Below are 22,686 nucleotides of genomic sequence, written 5' to 3'. Positions count from 1 at the left end.
ATGGTAAGTAAGCCCTGTGACTAGAGAAGCCCTGCAGTAGATTTTCCCAGGAGGGCAGTGAAGTCTCTGATGCCAGTTGTCTTCCAGAGTGGGAGATGTAAGTAGCTGTCAGGTGTGCAGCACGATGGGGGCTGCCCTAAGGAGCAAATGTGGGCAAGCTGCCCTTTGTTGGGGTATCCTACAGTATGGGAGAAAAAACACACTGCAGCAGGCTCAGTGTCCAACGGGAAGCAGCTTCCCAGATAGCTCCTTCCCTGGAGCCTTGGCAAACATGCCAAACTATAATAGAGGTCAACTTGACCCCCTGTTGTCTCAGTAGGCTGGACTGGGTGCCCCTGGAGGTCTCTGCAGCCCCTGTTTTCTGTGTTTCCAGGTGAGCAACGCAAGCAAAGTGTCACTGTTAGGATCATGGCTTTGTGACCTGCACTAGCATGGTAAGAACAAGCTTCCTGTGTACTGCTCCCTGGCACAGGTGACTCACCCTGCAGGATTGTCTTCCATAGGCTGATTCCCAGAGCACAGTGCCCTGTCAAGAGCTGTTCCCTTGGAGTGGTTTGACCAAGAGAAAACAGCACATAAAACGCACCACCCCCCAACATTCATAATAAGATGGAAATTGATGAATCTGGGGAAGTGTGCTCTGTCCGGGTGCTTGTGATGGAGCTGGTGGGTAACATCTGTGCAATGTGCTTGCCAAGGCCTGCAAACTTTGTGCCCTGATCTGCTCCTCTCTTCTTGGGTGCCTTCCTGCTTTGGCCCAGCTTGCAGGAGGCACAAAGCTCTGTTTCTGGTTGTTTTGCCTTCCCTGGGACAAGGGCAAGAGCCACATCACTTACTCTAGCTCCTTGCTGCCCAAATAGTCCAGCTGCCTTAGGGATGCTTTGTCAAAATTTCCAGAGGAAAGCCTCCTAGAGGTGCTCTGCCAGCACAAAGCTATCAGGGTGGCACTGCTGCAGCACACTCACTTTTTTTGTGTGTCTTAACACTGTGCCATGGCGACGTTGAGTACAGACTTTGCTCCTAGAGGTTTTGTTTTCTCATGAGTGAATGACCTTTGCACCGTGGTGTTTCTCATTTAGCAGCTGCCCCAGAGCCCTGCCGAGAAAGCGGTGGGTGATGCGCAGAGAGCTCGGAGGATGGGCATGGCAGGTCATCGCGGGACAATGTGGCTTCTTCCCGTTGTCCTCCTTTTCCTTCAGATGATGCAGACAGGTAGAGACGTTTGCTTTAACTTGGCTTTGTGCTGCTTTGCCTAAACCACACAGGTAGTTGTCAATATTTTTGCTTTGCAAGGCAGGGGGCATGAGTGAACAGCCAGTAGCTTTGCTGTCTCACCCACCTTGGTTCTTTTTGCCAGCTGCAGTGGAATGAGATCCAGGGCTCAGGCACATGGGGAATACCATTTTGGACTGACAATTATGTCAGTGTAAATTATGGGGTCAGTATGTCAACATGTAGTGTTTTCAAAAGCACAGCACAAGTAATGGGCTATTTTTCATATTCTCAAGAAATGTGATTGCTAAATAATCCTTACTTTCCATTTGTAAGCTGCTGAGGGACAAAATGATACCCACCATATTTAACTGTGCAGAGGGGAACAAGAACCCTACCCCATTACCCACTGTATTTTTGTAAATCTCCACAAAATTTTCACATCTCCACTTGATAAATCATCCCACCTCTCTTTCAGGTTGGACCCTGAGATCTTCTCTACAGACCAAGTTTATCAATCATATTGCAGATATGTTGCATGCCTTATGTTTTAATTTTGCTGTTGTCTCTGGTTGGAGACAACTGAACAAACACCTGAGTCATCTCCATTATAAGAGCTATGAGTTAGAGGTAGATTTTGACATCCCAAAGATGAGATGGGAGAGGTACTTAGTGGGATACAGGGTGCCCTGACAGTCTTCAGAATGTTTCAGGGAAAATCTTCTCATATAAACATGTAGAAAGCAATTTTGAGTGCACTCATGTGCATTTACTGTTAATACATATAGACTAGAAGTTGCTGACAAAACAAAGATGGAAGGTGACTTCCATAAAGGTAACTGTTAAAATGACAGAGCTCATTAATGAAGTAAAGAAAAAGAACAAGAGAATATAATTAATATATTTTTAAAAGAGAGTCTCTTTTTAAAATCCCCACAAAACCCCAAAGTGTTTAAGGCATATATCAAAACTGTCCCAAGGTCAGGAAAGGACAGGACAATTGATTAAAACTCTGAGACCTTCAGTGACCTGACCTCCAAAAGGAAGTATAAAAGTGCCTAGCTTTGTATAAAAGAATTGTAAACATCCTGACATAAAACCAGAAAAGTCGAGGAGTAAATATAATAAGATAAACATGATGTGAAAATCAAGAGCTGATCTAAGTATATGAATAAAGGAAGAAAGCCGAAGAATGTTAGTCTGTGCCCGATGGAGAAGGAAGTCTTTCTTCCTTAAGGTACCAAATAACTTGCACTCAAGAAGGAAGAAAGAAACTGCCAAATTCCACTAGTCAGGAAAAAATCACATCAAATTTCTCCAAGAGAAAAATCACATCAATTTTCTCCAAAGACAGGATAACAGGCTGGATGGCTGCAAAAGATGGAGTAAGCCTCAGGTCTCTCCTTTAAAGGAGGCTTCTAACATCATTTCATCTGACACTTATCGCAACAGAAAGAGAAACATTTGTAAATTTGGTGCAAATCTGGTCAAGAAACGGTGCCACTTGGTTGAAAGATCATATGGAGTGCAAAGCTCCACACAGGCAAGCCTGAAGGCCTCTGACACTGGTGTTTTCCACAGTAACATGCAAGACAGAAGAGAGTGTTTACTCACTGCTTCTTTACCTCGTTTCAGACTGGAAGGACTACCATAAGTGGAGATGAGCATTGAGGCAGTCTTGGGAAACAGAAACAGTGGTCCAGCATAGATAGAAGGCAATTATGTAAACACAGAACCAAAATTTCACCTTTGGTCCCACAACACACAACCACAGAAATTTGTAAAATGTATAATAAAAGCCAGACTTCTTCATTTTCATGAGGATGAACAGCTAGGGCAAGAAGTAATGGGATCCCATCACTATAAGGGCAACTGAGATTAGATGTTAGGAAACACTTTTTAGACATTGTAAGGCTAATTAAGGAGTGAGTTAAGCTGTGTGGGTGAGCAGTGGAATCTCATTATGAATCTGTAGGAACAGGTTAGACAACATCTGTTAGGACCAGTTTACTTGCTCTTGCACCGTTGGAGCCAGGAAGTGCTCTCTCACTCTGTGATCTTGCAATACCAGGACTGAGCTGAGGTAGCATGAGCCATATACAGATGACAAAGGAATATTGCAAGGATCTACTAAGAGTCCAATACCTCATTTATTATTGATGCTTTAGTTGTTGCTAATATTTGCCTCTTACCCACACCCACATTCATCTTTGCCTTAGTACGATGGCTGCTATGGCAAGTACAGATTGCTCCTTGAACTGCCCTCTAAGGGCTGTTAGTTACAGCTGGGAAACACAGCATTAGATGTAGAATAATAGTGGTCTACCTAATGTTGACACCTTACCATTTTTAAAATAATAATACATCTGTTGTTATTATTAAGGCCTCTTGCAGGAATTGTACTGTATTTCCTGAAGTAGTGGGGTGTTTGACTGATGTTTGCGAGCCAGCTTTTACAAGCTGCTTATACTTTTATGAGGTCACCATGGATCTGTAACCTGCCTTTGTCTCCTTTGTAGTCATACCAGGTGATGCAAGGTCAACTTGGGAACTGTGAGCACATCTGCAAAACTGAAGCTGGAGTCTTATATTCCTGTGCTGCTGGCTATGCCCTGGGCAATGACAAAACCTGTGTTTCTGTAGGTACAAAGCCACATTTATAGTTCATTCTATGGGACACATCACGTCTGTACCACGTTTGGGAAATGCTGATGTGTTGCAGTGCCACTGTAGCATAAAGAATAATGTTAATTGTGCAGGCCTCTCACATGGCTTACTTAAGCTGTTGATAATAAATTTAGTAAGACCTTAGCTAAAGGACGTAACTCTAAGTAACATCAAATTATGCAGCTGTGAGGGATGTGTGGCAGCAAAAATAGCTCAAGAAAGTATTCTGTGCAATTGAGTGTGTTCTCTCAGGGGACTACAAAACCCATGTCCCGGCAGGGGTAAAGCCATATCAGAAGCTGGTGATTACAACAGGGCTCAGGTTCCTCTTCTCCCAAAGACTGAAACAGGCCTTTCATGCTATGGAGGATTTTATTAGAAAGTAACAGGTTAGATTTCTGATTGATAAAAGTTGGTGTCTATTTTCAAGGTCTTTGGGACATGCTGAACACCTACAGATCCAAATAAGTGGAAATCCAAGAAACTTCTCCCTTTACAGTACACAGTTCACAAGGATTCATCATCATCTCAGTGGTAGTAACATAATATGACTGAGTTATAACTCACTTGTTTCTCGTCAAATATCACATGTTCAATTTGAAAGAAACACAATCTGCCTTTCTCTTTTCTTCTAACAACTGCAGGTTTTCTGCAGTTAACACGTGGCAACCTAAATACATTAATAACAAGTTACACTTTGCCTTCATTCAAATTGACCATTGCCATGAAAGTTGGAACTACTTCAATGTTTCTGTGGCAGTACATTCTTTACAGAAACAAGCTGGACTAGAATAATATCAAAGCAAGACAGTATCAGAGTTGGACAGCGCTTTAAAAGCCTCTGAAAAGGCTACCTGATTTTCTAGATCTATAAGCATGTATACAGGAAAAAACCTAGAAAATGTGAAAACCACTCATGTGCCGGCGATCTCCGGCAAACGGGACGGGGGGCCGGGACAAGTGTTCCAGGAGCTTTTATCAGTCTCACATACAGAATTGAGACAAAGTTGGTACAGAGCTCATGCTGTCACAGAGACATCCCCTGATTTCCTGGCTGCAAAGCATTCTTAAAAGCCTTTTTGGCCAATAGTGTGCTTCTAAAAGTAACAGACATCTGTCTTAACCTATCTATAATACCGCATGTACCTCCATTGTACACAACAGTCACTTGTTATGCCTTATATAATAACATACAACATCCCATTATTAAGCTTAAACTTACCTCTCTAACAAAATATACTTTTTGCAACCTCAGCATCCATCTAGGCCAAGCCTAAGAACTAACCATTGTCTTTTAATGTCCTTGCTGCTTATAACTGTATCTTCTTCTAATTTTCCCAGGCAAAGCTGAATTCTAAATCCCTTACTTTATTTCCTGAGGTCTGCTTCTATTTCTCGCACCTAAAATCCTTTCCACCTTTTGTGATTCCCCACAGTCATGTATCCACAAGAGTCTAATTAACTGTGCATGTCACTGAGTGAAATGAGCTGTTAGATGAAGTTCATTGAATTGGAAAGGCTTGGTTATCGTCACCAAAATCACTGCTCTTCTGATATCTTCTTTTCTTTCTGAGATACTTTCTTCACCAGTGTTATTGATAGAATGATTTTGGCTATAATAAAGTGAATGCATTGCATACCCTAAAAATTACAATATTGTTATATGTTATTATTTATATGAAGTATTATTTAAATAATTCGCAACTGAAAATATTTTAACTCTACAAGGGGAAGTAATACTTCAAGACTAATAAAAGCTTAACTCTCTTACCAGCTGAACCTGACATCCTCTGCCTTATTTCAATCCAGAGAAAAAAATTATGTGTTTTGCAGCCAGTTCAGTGGTATGTAAAAATTGTGAAGCAGATATTGAGATATTTGAGCCTCTACAGAAAAAGTACTCTGTCTTGTACTTCAAAAAGTGCGTCAGTACATGTTTTGGAAGACAGGAAGAAGATGTCACAAATTGGATTGTGACATAAAATGTGCAATTTTTCCTCATTCCCTAGCTTCACTGTGGGGTGTGCCCAGCCACTGCCCTGGAGGGATGTCTGCTGAGATAAGGAGATTGAGCAATCTCCCAGCTGGACTCCCTGGAAAGGCAACTACTTTGGGTCATGGCGAGGAAAGGTAGACCCACAATCCTTTGGGAGACACTATGCAGATCGTTCTGTAACCCATTGGTCTGTCCCAGACCCTCTGTAATCCATTGGTCCCCTTGCTGATCCCCTGTATCCCTATAAAAGCAAGATCAATGGGCCCCTGTGGCTCAGAGAGAGCTCGTCCCCAGCTCTCCCCTTCGCCGGAGGGGACCCACAATAAAGCTCCCTTCGTGCGGAACCAGCCACACGGGCCTTCTCATCTCTCTCTCTGGTCTGGCTTGGCCTGTAGGCTGCCCTGCAGAGCTGAGCTGGAATCACGAGCTGATATCACTAAAGAGCTGACAGTCTCTGCAAGGGCTCCTCTGCCAGCAGCTGAGAGGAAGACACCGGGCCTCAGGAAGGCGATTCCTTTTGGGACCATCTCCCCGGACTGGTCATCTCTTCCTGGGTCACAGCCTCGGACCCCATCACCACCTGTAATACTTCACCATATCCAGTTTTCAACTGTGAAAGTCACCAGTTTGGGATGATTTTTATAATTGAATTTGTTGATCAGTTTGAAAGGAATAGAGCAGTTAACTTTGTTCTGCGATGGTTACTGTCTGGTTTCCCTATAAAAAACTCAGAAAACCCACTCTGTCTGTCCCATTTGTATTATTTCTCTGCCATTTTCCTCTGAAACATCCTGAACTTCAGACTGCTAAATGAACTCAATTCAGGAGAGACAGTGCATTGTATGTCATGGTGTTCAAGCCATGGATAGAAGTTCAACCCCTGATGGCTGCATATATCCCTTCCTGACATCACTGCTTCAAAGGATATACCCCTGTGTGAATTCCCATAGGACCTCTGTTGAAGCCTCTAATTATAGTTCACCCTTAAACTATAGGGAGGGCAAACCTGATATATGGAGCTGTGGGCCATGCTTGGATGTGTCCCAGGGACTATAGGGAGGCCATAACACAGGACTTGCACTTGCTGACTCATTCCCTCATTGCCATCCATCTCTCCTCCCACCCAGCTCTCCATGGCCGCTTGCCCCAGTTCTGCAGCACTCCTGGTTTATTCATAACCAGTTACAGAGGGCACAGACACCTCTGATGGGCTTTGATTGCTGTCTTTAGATCAACAAGCATTCAGAGGAATCAGTCATCTGAGCTTCTCCTCCTTCACCTCCTAGTTTGCATTGCCAGGCATGAAACACCATCATCGACATCCTCAGATGTTCAGTACTAGATAAGAACAAATTCTGTCTGCAGGGACACTTACCATAGCTGCTTCATTGCACAGAGAATTGCAATCCTCACTCAAAACATATACCCAGGCACATATCATCAGTGCTCTACCCAAATGCTCTTTGGGTCTGCACAGACAGAATAGAGTTTTAACTCAAGTCATCCTGGAGGATGTACTTTGAAACTTGAATAAGCTTTTTTGCCATCCTATTTCAATATGGATGGAGTTTTTTTTCCTGTCATAAATGCAGAAGTCAATCTCCAAAAGCAGTCCAGCAGTGTGACAGTTGCACAAGTCCACAGAATCCATGTCTCCCATGGCTTGGAAGCCAGGTTTATGGCAGGAGCCAGTTCCACCTCCCAGTTACATATGTCTGGACTGTGGGTGGAAGATGTCAGGTGCAGTCTTTGCACTGGTGCTTCAGATCAGGTTAGGACTTCCTTCCTGCTGCATCTGTTGCAAAAGAAGTGACTGGTTGGTCAAAGGAACAATTTAAATCATAACATCTGGACAAAGCTGCAGGGCTGCTGCCTGCCCCATGTCCTCAGTGGAGAGAGTCAGGAGGAAAGACAAAGGAACAGGAAACTGCATTAAAAAGTCTGAATTCTGGGTAAAGTCCAAATTCTTTCTTATCTCTTCATTGTGCACTTCAGACTGTGTCAGTGTTCCAGGAGTTTGCCTGAAAAATCTGCTGTTTAGGTTTCTCTGACAGCCATCCTTAATAATTTTTATCCTGAACTCCAGGTTAAGGCAATGGGGAGATGTTACCAGTCAAAATCAGAGGAAAAAAGTCTTCATCCAAATGGCATAGATTATAAAGTGATTTTGATTCATTTTTCACAGGGGATGAGGCAATATTCCTCATCTCAGGGCAAAAGTAAGCACCTTACCAACCCCTCCTTATCCATCATTGGAACTGTAGCTAGGAGCTGAAGTGCTGTGGTGCTGTCCATGTACGTGCTCTGCCATCTTCTTGTTCTTCCATAACCAGTTTTACTGGTTGGAATTTTAGTAGGGAAAATAATTTTAATATAAAAGTTGAGGGAGGGAAAAGGTAAAGAAGAATGAAGGTGGAAGAAATAATGTATTTCAATAAATGAAATATTAACAGCATTTGCTATTTTTAACAATATATGCACAGAAACAGGAAATGTCAGAGCTTGCATCTGCAGAGATCATAGAATCATAGAAGGGTTTTGGTTAGAGGGGACCTTCGAAGATAACCTTGTACAACACTGCCTGCCATGGATAGGAACACCTTCCACTAGACCAGGTTGCTGAAAGCCGCATCCAGCCTGGCCTTGAACACTTCCAGGGATGGAGCAAATGTCAGAGTAGTTCCAAGGTAGCTTTTGTTTTCACTGCATCCGGAGACTTGCACATCCTTGAGGGTAGGCTCACAGTCTTGTTGTGAGCCTGGCACCTAAAGAAGAAAATCAGAACTCCCTGGGGTTACATTCCTTCCCCTGTTCACTCCTCCAGTGTTTCCTGCAATCTGTAAACAAACCACAAAGATAGTGCTGATGCTCTTTTGAAACAGCTGCAAGTTCCTCCTGCATTTAGAAATGCTGATACACTTTGGATTTGGCAAGAAAAACTTTTTTTTTTTCTGCAGGTGGTGAACAGACCTGGCTGATTGCAATCCAGGTGTTTAGCTGAAATCATGACCATTTTTAACTGCACTAAAGCAGCTCACTAGCTGAGCTATGCATTTCCAAAAAGGCATGTGATGAGTTACTCAGGACAGCTGCCCTTGGCCTATCATGCTGCAGCAGGGCTGATGGCCAGCCCATAGCATGGGATGGGTGGAATTGATATGTCCTCATCACTGCCCCGTCACTGCCCCATCACTGTCTGGGCAGCTGGTCTGCAAACCCACTTCCCCTGGGTTGCTGCACTGGGCAGGGAACAACTTCCATGCAAACCAGTTGCTAAAGCACGACTAACTCCCTCAGCTGCTCCGTCCTGAGGAACTGCTGACTTCATACCTGACACTGCCTGCAGGCTTCATCCTGGAATGAGTAACCCTCCAAGGGGAAGGCAATCCCTAAACAGGGCTGCAGGAAATAGGGTGCAGGACTCCATAATGAAACATGTCACCATGCGCCCACTGTGGTAATTAAAGGAATGGAAAAAGAAATCCCAGTAACTAAAAAGAAACATATGAGGAAAGGACTGCCCTTTTAAACCCCTCTGTTTATGAAGTTTTTCAAAGTCATATGAAAGTTAAAATGTAAACCTGTTGCATTGATATCAATACAGAAGAAGCAAGGTCACTGCCATATGTACTGAGTACACCGTGTCCCGTTCCTAAGGACACAGCTGCTCAGGCAGGGGATATGTTTTGTAAAAAAATCCCACAGTAAGAGAAAAAAGACCATGTAAACTAAGATCTTGTGAGAATATAGCTTCTGAAGCTCTGTGTTAGTAATATTAAACCAATTTGAGTAACTTACTTACACCTACAATAGTTCCTTAATTGACATAGGTTTAGGTTTGCGAAATGTAAACAGTCTCTTAAAAAAAAAAATCTGCGGACCCACATTTTTGTGCTGGGTTCTGCAAAGTCCTGTGCTGACATCAAGTGGTGACATATTTCTCATGCCAAAGGGAGCCAGACTGGCTGTGCTGTGTATGTGTGGGATGATATTCATTATCACAGGAAGGTAAAAGCGAGTAGCCCCAGGCCACTGGGGCATGACAGCAGCAGCCTCACTGGCAGGTGCTCCCGTGGGGATGGACAGCCAGAGGAGTGTGGAAAAGCAACACAGCCACTGCCGTGCAAGGCAAGGAGGGTGACATGAGCCTCCACAGTGACTCCTGGAGGTGCTGTCTGAGCCCCCAGCACCCACCAAATGTGACCACTGGCAACAGCTCTCCCTTTCCTAGCCAAGAAAGCTCTGGCTGAGACAGGTACAATGGGGCTTGGTGGCCTCAGCGACTGAGGAGAGCATGGAGAGCTCATTTACTAAGGAGAGCTGGACACACAGGTAACCTAAGAGGATGGGAGGCTGTATTAATTAGTTCTGCAGAAATATCAAGGAGGGCAAAACAAATATGTAAGGTCATGAACTGGCTGTGAATAAAATTAAGCTTGGTATTAGAAGGGTTTTAACTCCAAGTGAGCTTCTGGAAGAACAGCCTTGTGGAAACTGTGCAGGAAAACCCTCCCACAATGGAGTTTCAAAGCGCAGGTTGGTTATTTGCAGCAGGTATTAGGGCCCATGATGTGAGCTGTAACATCAGCCCTGGCTTGGTAAGGACTGACCTTGGTGAGGGATGTGGTCTCTTTCTCTCATCAGCCTCAATACTTGCTGAAGCTTGCTTTCAAAGGTGCACTTGATGGCAAGTGAAGTTTTATTCAGGGATTTACCCACGGATGTTCAGATCAACCATGCTTTATTAAAAGAACTGCATACTCAAATAATAGCTGAGGATTTATGACATGAAAACACAGAATAATCTCTGTTCATGAGTCAAATTAAATAAAAAACCACTCTTCCTCTCACTGGTTGTTGCTCTGAGTGTAGAAATGGTTTCCTGCTCTTCCCGTGAGGCTGCCTGTGCTGGGAGCCCTGCAGCACCATTGCCATTGCACGCCAATGGGTTTATCCTTCCTCTTGTCCAGGGCTGGGAAGCAGGGTCACCCCATCCACCGGGTGCACAGCTCAGCAGCCCAGGGAATGTTTATGTCCTCTCCGTACCTACACCTCCTTTCATGGATCTGTCTGTCTGTGCATCTCTGTGACTGGAATCCTGACGTCAGGAAAAATTTTCCATGTTCTCCTTCATGGTTGAGCATTACAAACCTAAGAGTGAAAAAGAAAAATGCCATATCCATTCAGATGCATCCCTAGGGGGAAAATTACATTTGGGGGGTTGGTGGCTCCAAAAGCTGGTGGGATTTGCCCATTGCAGCTAAGCCTTGGTACGTGTTTTGTGGAGACAACGTATAAAAGAACCACGTCATATAATTGGTCCCTAAGGTCATTGTCCAGCCTGTGCTTTGCTATGGTACAAAGAAATGTTCATGCTGTCCATCTCCACCCATGCTGTGCTACAGTAAGTGGATGCTGGGGCATGGGAGGAACGCCCAAATCTTGGAGCAGCTCTCAGGGGCACTGGTAAAGGGCCCCATAGTCAGCCAGGGCACGGAGAGACGGGGCACTGTTGCACTACTGAGCTAAGGGTTGAAGTTTTTGGTTTGGGTTTGTTTTTTGGTTTTTTTTCTCCATGTGTTGACATTGCAGCCAGGATTTGCCCTTAGAGGTTTTGTTTTCTCATGAACAGCTGGACTTTAAACTTTAACATCTCTCCTGTAGCCATTTCCCACAAGAGCTGCAGGAATGCAGGCAGGCACCATTAGGCTCAGAGGGTAACAATGGCAAGGTGCTCTTGGATAACATTGTTCCTTCTCTCTGCCCTTTTCCTTCAGACAGAGCAGACAGGTATGGGTTTTGTTTTGTTGGACCTTTAATTCTGATTTGTGCTTCTGCTTTTCTAAAAACACCAGTAATTTTGTACCTCGTATAATGTTTACTTTGTAGCACAGGGTGACGTCACTGAAAACAGTCTGTTCCTTATTTTCTTTACATTTCTGCTGTTTATTTCATGCAGCTAAGTGAAAACTGCTGTAGGCTAATGGGGTACTGTAGTTTTGAAGTACCATCATTTATGCCAGGGTAATATTTTGTCTTTCCTTACAATTTTTAGAGTGAACCAGATATTAAAGAGAATTTTATTTTATATTTCTAGTTGCTGCTGAAATAAAAATAAGAGAGTCCTATGAAAGAGGCCTATTAAAGAGAAATAAAAATAAGAGGTTCTATGCTTGTTATAGCTTGAAGAAATTTATGTTTCTGTATCAATCCTCCATGGTTTGTCAAAAATAAGGAGGAGCCAGGCAAGGAAGAAAAAGGTGGTGATCTCTTAAGAAGGTCAGAACACCCTGCAGAAGTTCACTGCCAGCTGTGCTGGATGTGGCAGAATCACTGCACAGCAGAAATGTGTGCTGGGGGTCAGATAGCATTTAAAGTGCAGAACAGAGTCATGAAGCTTTTCCTTTTTTAATATCATGTGCAAGTTTGTTGCTTATGGGGTATCCTTCAAAAAGGTAACTAAACATCTGTACACAGTTTCAGAATAATTTTGCTATTCCTCTCACTTTTTCCAGATCTGTGATTATTGATTGTTTCAACCAGCAGTGTTGCCCCCCCCCCAAACAGTATAAAAGAGACAAAACCCCAAATATTCCCTGCCCCAACACATTTACTTTCCAAGCACAGGAGAACTGATAAACACGTGCTGGCACACATGGTCACGTATTGATTCATGTGGAAGCACCAGCTGCCCAGCTGGCAGGCAGTTTCTGATGGAGGTATCATTTGCAAAGAAGAGTTTTAAGATCTGTTAACTCTCATGTCTCTGGTCTCTCCTCCTCTTTACTCAAATCCAAAATATTGCAGTGTCTTCCACATAAACAGTGGTATGTGATATAGCTCTCTTAACTACCAGCATTGCTGAGGGGTAGCTTTTATTTATTCTCTTTGAGAGAGAATTTATTGAGAACTCGGCCATGTCATGGCTCTGCTGCTCAGCAAAAAAAAAAAATTGCCATGAACTAAGACTGAAGAGCATCAGTTTGGATCCACCATCATAACTTAATACAACTAATAGTCACTTCTACCAATGAGTCTGAAACCCCTATGCAGTCTCCCAAAACATTTTATAATAATGTTTTTCCCCTTTCCCTGGCTGTGGCACTGCACTCTGCCCTGTATGTCTCATGTAGTAAAGTAATGTGCCAGGAAGGGCTTCAAATTCACCCTGCTTGGGGGGAAGTCAGGCATTCCCCAAAAGTAAAAGGTCACAACTCCTCAGCTGAATTTGGGCTAAGACAGAAGAGCTCTTTAAGTTCTATGGAAGTTCTATGTGTCAGAAACTCCAAATCAACCAAAATTATTTATCTTAAAAAAGAAGGTCAAAGTATTTAAGGAAATGAATCTAAGTACTTACATAGGTGTTTTGTCATACCATGTTCCAGTGTTTATATCAGCTAATGATGCAAACAGTGTTATCAAGAGACAGAGGCGTGCCAGCTCCCTATTTCTGGAGGAGGTCCTTCAAGGCAGCTTGGAAAGAGAATGCCTGGAAGAGAGATGTACACAGGAAGAAGCAAGAGAAGTGTTTGAAAATGATGAAATGCTTGTAAGTATTTTGTTTTCCTGCATGCACAATAAAAACTACTGCCTTGATCCTTTACTTAAGAAACACAAGACTGCTTCATTTCTTTGGATTTCTCTCCATGTGAAATCTTTGCATTTGCAATCTCAGCAGGTGGCAAGCAGGTGTCTTCCGTGGTCAAAATGGAAATGAGGAGGTCAGCTCTGATATTTTTCAAGTCCTCTCCTGAAAATGATGTGTCATGCTCCTTATGTTACTAAATCACATGGTTGTTGTCCCGTCCTGACCACACACAGAAATGCAGCTTCAGTATCCCTTAGGGACCAGGAGGGGCAAAGAGGTGTTGGTCAGCAGAAGAGCATCTGAAGGGCAGCACAAAGGAATTCCAGCCACTCCAGCTAGTAAATTGGCTTCATCAGGGCCCATCTCAAATGCCTCTGTGCAAGTGCATGCAGTATGGGGAATAAATGAGAGGAGTTAGAGTTGTGCGAGTCACTGGAACAGGTTGCCCAGAGAAGGTGTGGATGCCCCATCCCTGGAAGTGTTCAAGGCCAGCTGGATGGGGCTTTGAGCAGCCTGGTCTAGTGGAAGGTGTCCCTGCTCACGGCAGGAGATTGGAACTAGATGATTTTTAAGGTCCCTTCCAACCCAAACCATTCTGTGATTTTATGACTGGGACAGAGGGAATCAATGCACCAGCAAGTAGTGGGACCTATAGATAGAAGCTCACTTGGAGAGTAGCTGCAAATTCCCTTGCACAAGAGGCTCTCTGGACATGTACAGATGGATGCTGTGCTCTTTAATGGGACTCTGGGTGGAGTTTTGTTTGCAGGGAAAGTAGAGGAAGCAGCTGTAGGGCTGCCTGTGGGTAGCCATGGTTCTTTGGGGAAGGAAGGGGTGGGCAGAGGTGTCCCTTTGGGGAAAGCATCAGGGCCAGCTGCAGTAGCCAGGGAAATGCAGGGCGCATGGTGGTGGTGACCAGTGGTGGTGCCCTGCAGCTCTGCTCTGTGCTGATTGCTCTGCCTCCAGCAGCACCTGTGGGGGCCAAGTGGGGTGGGACAGGATGGGGTCACTTCCCATGCTGCTGCACACCAGAGAGACAATAGCCAGCCAGTTTTTTCAGGAAACTGTATTGTTAAAGGATCCAGCTGTTCCTCTCTCGCCTGTGAAGTGCTTCTTTTCCTTTACAGCTTCTTAAGAAACAATAAAATAAGCAGAAGGCAAAGCCCCTCCCTTCTCATGCATATTTTGCTAGCAGGGCAGAAATCATAGGTGTGCAACTTTGTAAACATTAAACCGTTGTATTCTCTCATTACATGTTTTTGGTTTAGCAAAATATATATGGCATATTACATTACTTGAGAATTAAAATCTAATTTCCTTCTTTATTTTTTTTTTATCCAGAAAATGTTTTGGGATATCTACTATGGTAAGCTGGCCTCTTGCTTTCTCTCCTTCATAGTACTGTCACATTATGAACATTATGATTCAGTCTAATACTGGTTTTCTATGAGTTTGTTCTATGAGAAATGAACAGTCTCTGTTTATCATGTCTGCAGTAAAGCAGAAGGAAAATTCTTGATGTGAAATGATTTTTAAAAAGTAATATATAGGAAAAACTATTTAAAGCTGCAAAAATAATAAAAGTGGAAGGTGAGTAAAGGTTATCCCCGTAAATAGGCTACTTCTTTTCCTGAATCTAAAGCTGTTCTGAAACATGAGACAGTATGTTTTGCTGATACAACAGAGCAGCACAGTTTTACCAGCAAAATCTCCCAAATACAGAATAAGCACTTAAACCTGAGTGAGATAAATAGGTATTAAAAGCTACTGAGTTGTCTAAAAACTCTGCACACTGGGATTGCATCATTCCCTGTCAGGTGCCAAGGTGAGAAACAAATCTGTAGAAGCTGAGAGCCTGATGTAATTAATGTCAGCTGAACATGGAGCCTGTGGCACCAGCTTATGGTGACTATGCCCTATTCCCTCCCTTTTTTCTGTATGCTTCATCCAAAGTTTTTCTCTTGTTTTTAACTTAGCTATTATTAATTTCCAATCTTAGGTTTAAAGAGTGGATAAGGAGGTGGCAAAACCAGCAGTCAGTAATAATTTTCTGCACAAGCCACTAAACCACTGAGTCCTGGGAATCATTGCATAGAAGAATCCCATCAGTGCTATAAATGTTATGAAGAATGATGCTAAATATCTGGCATTTTATTACTTCTGTGAGGGAGGAATTAATTTCTAATTTGAGTCATTGGATATTTGGACTAAGCATGTCATGCAGGCTTCCTCTCTAGCCTAGGAGGAGAGAAAGGCAACCAGTTCAGAATGGTCCCTGCAAACAAGCTTAGCCACAATCAGGATACCTTACCCATTTCAGCCTCAGGGGTGGCTTTCTTGCTGTAATTAAAAGCCATGTTTTCTGTCTTCTTCCTAAAGAACAGCAGTGTGTGTTTCCTTCTTTGTGATGTTTCTCTAACATTTTGAAGAGTGGCTTCTTTCCTCCTCACTAATCAACCACAATTTTTCATCCTGTCTTCCAACAACCTCATTTTCTAAACCTCTGGTATGCATGTTGCTTTCCCCCAAAAGTCCAGGGTGCAGTGGATAAATCTTCATTGTGAGTAAAAGAGGGCTGGGGAGAAAGGCTGAGCACCCACCTAACTGCTGGGAAACCCACAAGCTCTGTTTCATACTGCTCCACCTTTGTCCCTTCAAGTCAAAACTGATGTGGTGGCATCTGCTGGATGTCTGCTGTTGGGGCACTTTGAGGTCACACTTGTTACAGCTGTTCCTGTAGAGGGTTCCTGATCCTCTTCTATCAGCAGTAGAAACTTAGCCATTGACATCACTCTCTTTAAACATCATTTTCCAAAAGTCTTGTGCATGTCTTATAACAGTCTGCTCACTTAATGACAATGTCATTGGAGACATTTCTATTCTGTGATGTTCACTGATTCCCCCTAGGTCCCTTATCCTATAATATGATTAGATTTAAAGGGTTTGAATTATTTGATCCTGAAAAATGTATGTTGGTTTTTACTTACCACCTTTTTGTATTGCTGGGTGCTTACAGTTTAATAATTCCAGTAGCCTTTCAATAACAGAAATCAGGCCATTTTCTCTATACTTCCTTGAATCTTCTCTTTCCTCCTTTAATAAAGCTAGGTGCTGGATTTATTTCCGTCCCAGCATGCATTTCAGAGGCTTGAATCCATCTAGCTGCTTCAGGCTGCAGGGGTAACCCTTCCCTAGCTCCAGCTCCTCAATTCTGCCTGCTCACTGTGTAGGTGAGATCCCCCTAATTCACCCAAAACGCCTCCCTGGAGGCCTACATTGTCCTTGGATGTGCTGGTGGCATCTGACTGCAGATGGGTTGAAGGTGGTAACTCTTTCAGCCAGTATTTTAGTACATCTAACACTCAAAGATATGTGTGCCCACAGCCTAATCAGATAGTGATTGGTGTTTTTTTCCCAGTAGCAGGCACAGTTTTCACTTTTCCATCCCTGAAATCAGCTAGGGCAGCTTGCTGACTGAGTTAACCTCTGTGACAGTGTTAATTTTTGGAAAGGTTGGACAACATGTCCCAGGTTAGGCTTTTCTGGCTTGCTTACTGATAGCCTATGCCTACAATAAGTAGTTGTTACTTGGAGCATGTTTTCAAATTGTTTAGGAGCTTGAAGGGAAACTGGCAGCTCTGCCTGGTGCTTCACTCATAGTGAGGACACCCTCTCATTTCAATGTTCAGTTCATCAGAAAGATTAGACTTGCTAGTGTCTGAGCTGCTGTATAATAATTGTGCAGATATATAAAAGTTACATTTCCTCCTATTTTGATGTTGTTTGCTGTACTCTTGCTACATAATTTTGATGCCAGATTTTTCTATCCAGTGCATATCAATCTAACATGGGAGACCTAAAACACCTGTCTCATATCACATTTGTAACAAAACAGGAACTGTAACTCAGTCCTTTTCTCTGAATCCTCAGAGCATCCATTGTCCAGAAGAAGACTCTGCCTCTGGGCAGCTCCCAGCTTCTCTGACAGGGGCTCCGAGAGTGTCTCTGGAAGCAGACTTGAGCTAAAATAACCCCTGAGGAGCAGCTCAGTGACACTTAGCCCATTTCCTTCCAAACTGCTCTCACGACACTTCTCTGAGCAGCTCATGTGCCAAAAAGGGGGCTGTGTAATTTGGGATCAGTGGTGGTGACTCCTCCCTCTCCATTTCTTCAGGTGGCAGGAGGTGCTCCTCGAGCCCCTGCCAGCACAACGGCGTGTGTGAGGACAGCATCCGTGGCTACACCTGCACCTGTGCCGAGGGCTACGAGGGAGAGAACTGTGCTTTCGGTGAGGCATTGCCCCCCTTCTGAAAAGCCCCATCTCCTCCTGTCACAGGGTGTCCCCATGAAACCATACGCAGCTACCCCATTATGCCAGTTCCCATGTTTGTGGTTAGAACACACAGTTCTTGGCAGAGCAGGGGTGATGTGTGCTGCCTGTCCACAGAACATCATGGCATCCTGAGGTTACACAGGCTGTCCCTGCGCCCTGAGCCTCCCTTCTCTGGGGATGCGGCAAAAGGGCTGAAACCAAACCACCTCACGGGTAGACCCCAAAGCCAGCCCAGCCACTGCCACCTGCACTGCCTGACTGCTTGTCCTGCTGGGGTCCCTGGTGTGTGGCCTGAAGGACCAAAGCTGCAGTGCCAGAGTGGCTTCCCAGGCACCCTGGGGCCTCTGAGGCCACACACACCCACAAGACAGTCCCTCAGGACAGAAGGACTCCAGAAAACAAACGGTTTCCAGTGGAAGTGAGAAGCATTAAGTAAAACAGATGCTTTCTGGCACAGGAAAACCCTGGGCCAGATACTACATTTTTACATCTGCCAGGTTCTTCTTTCCAGCCCTTACATCAGTATTTCTGCTGGTTCAGAGGTCCCCTGGGATGGGAGACGCCCTGGCTGCAGCAAGGCAGGGTCATTTTCTGTATAAGGGGTGTGACTGTGACCAGCTTCTGTGGGAGCACAGAAGGTGACACAGCTTAGACCAGTGCTGGGAACTAGATCATCTCAGTGTGAGCCTTAGGCAGCCATGTTATATGAGATTTTTTGCTACCTATGAGCTAGATCAAATAGCTGTTGTTTTGTGCTAAAGATTTAGGTGTTTGCCAAGCTATGGAAAATTGTGCATGTTTCAAAGTTCATACTCCCTTTCTTTTTTTCAAATCTTTGGTGGCTGATCATTTAAACGAGTGTGCAAAATGAGAGCTATGCGGTTTTTATTTCTCAAAACTAGAAACTTTAGTTGCCTTCTTCCTCAAGCAAAACTTGTCTTCTTAACACGTGCAACAGCTCCCCTCGCTGCAGGTACTTGGTGTTTTGCTTAAAAACCCATGGAATCCTTCCATGGATTCACATGGAAGGCCCAGTTTGACCCATGGGCTGATGCTCTCCAGAAGTCAAAGGTGCAATGTCTGGTGCAGGGAGGGGCAGGGGGGAGCAGAGTTTGCAGTGAGTCTGTGAATGCTGCAGAGAATCAGCTCTCTCCAATTTCTGCATAACAAGGGAAAAAAAACCACCCAGTGGTAAATGCTATCAAGCCAGAGTCCCTACCCTCCTCCACACAAAGTGAATAAGAAAAAAACCAGAGGACTCGTGCTGTGAAAGAATACTCCAGGTGAACTGTTGTCAATGTTTTTCCTCTGCTTGTTCTGTTTAGCTAAAAATGAATGTCACCACCAAGCAAAGGTAGGATGTGATCACTTCTGCTACCCGGGAAGTAATTCCTATCACTGTTCCTGTGCTGATGGCTATGAGCTTGGGAAGGATAAAAAACAGTGCATCGCATTAGGTAGGTGTGAGCATGGAAGTACAGGGGGCATCTCTTCAGGGCTGGGGTGGGCAGGCCACCGTCTGACATCCACATGTGATCAGCATGCTTCAAGCCTAAAGTGATGAGAATATTGCTGGGTAGAAAAAGAAGGAATCTAGGGACCACCACCCAAGATGCCAAATGGTAAAAGAAGCACTATTTGACTGGAGTAATTGAATCTGAATCAGCAGAAAGGATTTGCTTCACTCTACATTTCTCTCACTGGACCACATTTTCCACTCCCATGTTTGGTAAAGAGTAATTCTGCTGAACACCTGTTTGCTTAGGAATTAGATTCAGTTGATTCCCATCAGGCAACCAACAGTCTGATAAATGAAGGGAAACATTTGCTGCCATATTAATTAGCTTGAAGCAGTAGTCCTTTTCATTTCTCCAGTCTTCTACTAGGTATCTCATTCAATCTCATCCCCTTACAAAGCAGGTCTACTAAAAACACAGAAGTATACTTAGACGTGTATCTGTATTAGCACAGGTGGGGCAGCCAAATCAGAGCTCAGCTGTAGAGCCATGCTTTTGGTGGTGATAGACTGATGTCCACACTGTGCACACTTCAGTGCTTTACATCAAAGTGGCTTAGTTCAATCCTGCGGACTAAGCACCCGACAGCTTTGAGAACAGGTCATGTGTGCTCCTGGAAGGTGTCCTGTGGTTTAGCTTCACCTGAACAGAACCCAGTCTGTGGGACCCAAGCCCAAAGCAACCGGAAGTGTGACAAATGCAGATTTGTTTGGGTGATCCAACTGAAAAGTGTGTGTGTTGTTTGAACCAGATGAGAAAGGCACATATGCCCCAAGAGTGACAGCTGTAACAAGGACCAGCCAGGACGCACCATGTCTAGACTGGGTGACAGCCATTAGGTATTTGACACAATTTGAATACAGGACACAAAGATGAAAAAGCAAGCTGTGCTGATGGTTGGCTGGAGAGGAAGCCTCATTTCATTAGTGACAGGCACAGTGACACCTGGTCACTACAAGCCTAACGCAGTGACCCAAAATGTTCAGCCCATTGCTAAACTATTATGACTACAATTGCCAAACAAATTATTCCACTTTTCACCAGCTTAGAAATTGTCATTCTCCTTTTTCTTTCTGCAAAAACAGAACCCCAAAGTAAAAAAAAACCAAGGTGGAACAAGATGGCATTTGCAGGTATTAGCTATCTTGAAATGATACAGCCTGAAGTTTTGATTTTTTTTTAATTCATTTGGTAGATGCATGTGCATGTGGCAGACTTCAAGACAGTGATAACCTTATACATGAAACCAGGAAGAAAAGTGATGAAAGATTTCCTTGGCAGGTATTCCTAGCAATTCATGAAACCTATCACTTACCCCCATATGCACAGTGCTGTCTATTGTCTTTTTGCATTTTCTTAGGTACTACTGCTAAACTCAGAAGGGAAAGGCTTCTGTGGAGGAGTGTTGCTAAAAAGTAACTTCGTGTTGACCACAGCGGAGTGTGCCCTTCTGCACTCCTATTTTGAAATCAGGGTTGGTGCTGGTAGGTGATCCAACACATTTTCTCTTGCTGCAGGGCATTTCAGTATTGACAAGCTATATTTTAAAACACCTTACTAAACTTCTTGCTGCATAAAAATATTGTTAAAGGAAACAAATATGCTATCATTTCATGTATGCACCTCAGTAAAGTATCTGAGCTAGAACTACTGCTGCCCCATGCTCCCCTATACAAGGCAAGCAGAGGCAACCGCCTCTCAAGCACAGTTCAGGACTCAGCACCCAGGGACCTGCTGAACATGGTGGATTTGGTGGTGGCTTTAGTTTCATGCCAAAATTCACATCAAAGTTGGGTATTCGTCCTTACTGCTGAAATTATGCATACCCCTACACGGCATTAAAAAGCTGCCAGTGTATTATTCCTCATTTCCCTTTATTGCAGCAGTTTCGATGAAGAGCGCCTTTAGTTACTCTGCTGCACGTGTTTCTCAGCACAACCAGGCAGCTTGCATGCAGCTTTCAGGTCTCTGATAAACTATTCCTAAGAGCACTGAAATGTCATTGCTTCACAGGGCCTAATGGAACAAGTGGAACTGGAAAGATAATGCAAGTTAGCGAGAAGCACGTACACATCCGGTATGATGAAGACACTGGTGAGAACAACATTGCATTACTACAGCTTCAAGAGCACGTTGAGTGTGACAACTACCACCTCCCTGTGTGCAACCCTGAAAGAGACTTTGCAGAACATGTTTTAATTCCAAAACTGGCTGGGACAGTCAGTGGCTGGAGAATGGAAGGTGACGAACTTCAAGGTGAAGAGCTGCAGGTTTCCTACCTTCCTGCCGAGGACTGCAAACAAATACTCAACATCAGCCTCACAAACAGGCAGTTTTGTGGGCACCTTCAGGAGGCCGTAGGCAAACGCCTGGCTGGAGGAAGCTTTTTGGCTACTGAGTATAAGGGCACGTGGTTTCTGACTGGTATCCTGGGCTCCTGGCCACTACAGGATGCTGACTGGGAAACATTGCTTTTCACCAACACTGCAAGGTATATGATATGGGTTAAACACAAAGTAAAGTAAGACACAAACACAACCAACTCTCAAGCACCGAGCCCCTACCAATCATTGCAAGGAAACATATGGATGCAGCCAGTACCCCCCTTAGACTCTACTACAGCTCGCAGCAATGGAAGTTGCAACAATGGCATGTATTTAACTCCAGTTTATACAGAAAAGCCTGTTTGTCTTTCCTTCTGCTGACACACTACAGTACTGTGAAAGTCATGATGCAGTAAACCTAGTTGTTTAACTAAAAACTGATTTAACTTCAAATTTCCTAGAACTGTTCATCCTAAACCTCAAAACATGTTGAATATTTTTCTGTGATTTTAAAATGTTGCTAGTACCCTGAGGTTTGATTCAGCAAAGTCGTATTTTTATTTCAGGATCCATACAAGTAAAACTTACAAAGACATGGGGAATGTCAAGCTTTTAAATGTCTATGTTGAGGTAGGACTTGACACTTTCATCATGCTAAAAAATGCTTCCCCTCATACATGGAATCTATGTTTTCCCTTGTGAATGATGTCCATGTCAGTTAGAGGGTAAAATAAAACCTTTCTAAGACAGAAAAGAAAAAAATGTTTAATTTCTTTTAAAAATAATTTTAAACCCCCAAAACTACAATCTCATCAGTCTGGACAAAGTTATATTGTACCACTCCCAGGGTAGTAACACTTAAAATACTGGATCCAGTGTTTTCCCCAGAAGCAAAATAAAACAGAGTTTGGATAATTTAGCTACATCAGCTTTTGTTCATCATAATAAAAATTAAAACAAAATATGACCAGAATTTTAAAAAAAATCCCAAAGCCATCTGTGGGCACCTACCACATGTACTTGAACCCATAAGTATTACTGACACAGTA

General features: G+C 43.7%; 1 protein-coding gene and 1 long non-coding RNA gene across 2 annotated transcripts; both read left to right on the top strand.

The window, feature by feature from the left end:
• Window positions 1-419: 419 nt before the first annotated feature.
• On the top strand, window positions 420-5,527 carry LOC116440139. The gene is made up of 3 exons (XR_004238423.1): window positions 420-434; window positions 1,080-1,212; window positions 3,732-5,527. It is a non-coding gene; the product is annotated as an uncharacterized LOC116440139 (long non-coding RNA).
• A 6,009-nt stretch (window positions 5,528-11,536) lies between these two features.
• Window positions 11,537-22,483, top strand: PROZ (protein Z, vitamin K dependent plasma glycoprotein). The gene is made up of 8 exons (XM_032100508.1): window positions 11,537-11,665; window positions 13,261-13,424; window positions 14,805-14,829; window positions 17,638-17,751; window positions 19,122-19,253; window positions 20,509-20,594; window positions 20,674-20,797; window positions 21,327-22,483. The coding sequence occupies exons 1-8, from the start codon at window positions 11,599-11,601 to the stop codon at window positions 21,836-21,838; spliced, it is 1,224 nt and encodes a 407-aa protein (XP_031956399.1). The 5' UTR covers window positions 11,537-11,598; the 3' UTR covers window positions 21,839-22,483.
• Window positions 22,484-22,686: the final 203 nt, after the last annotated feature.

This window comes from Corvus moneduloides, chromosome 2 (genome assembly GCF_009650955.1).
Source record: "Corvus moneduloides isolate bCorMon1 chromosome 2, bCorMon1.pri, whole genome shotgun sequence".
NCBI classification, from domain to species: Eukaryota; Metazoa; Chordata; class Aves; order Passeriformes; family Corvidae; genus Corvus; species Corvus moneduloides.
Note: the sequence above shows the minus strand (reverse complement) of the source record. Positions and strands in the feature narration are given on the sequence as shown.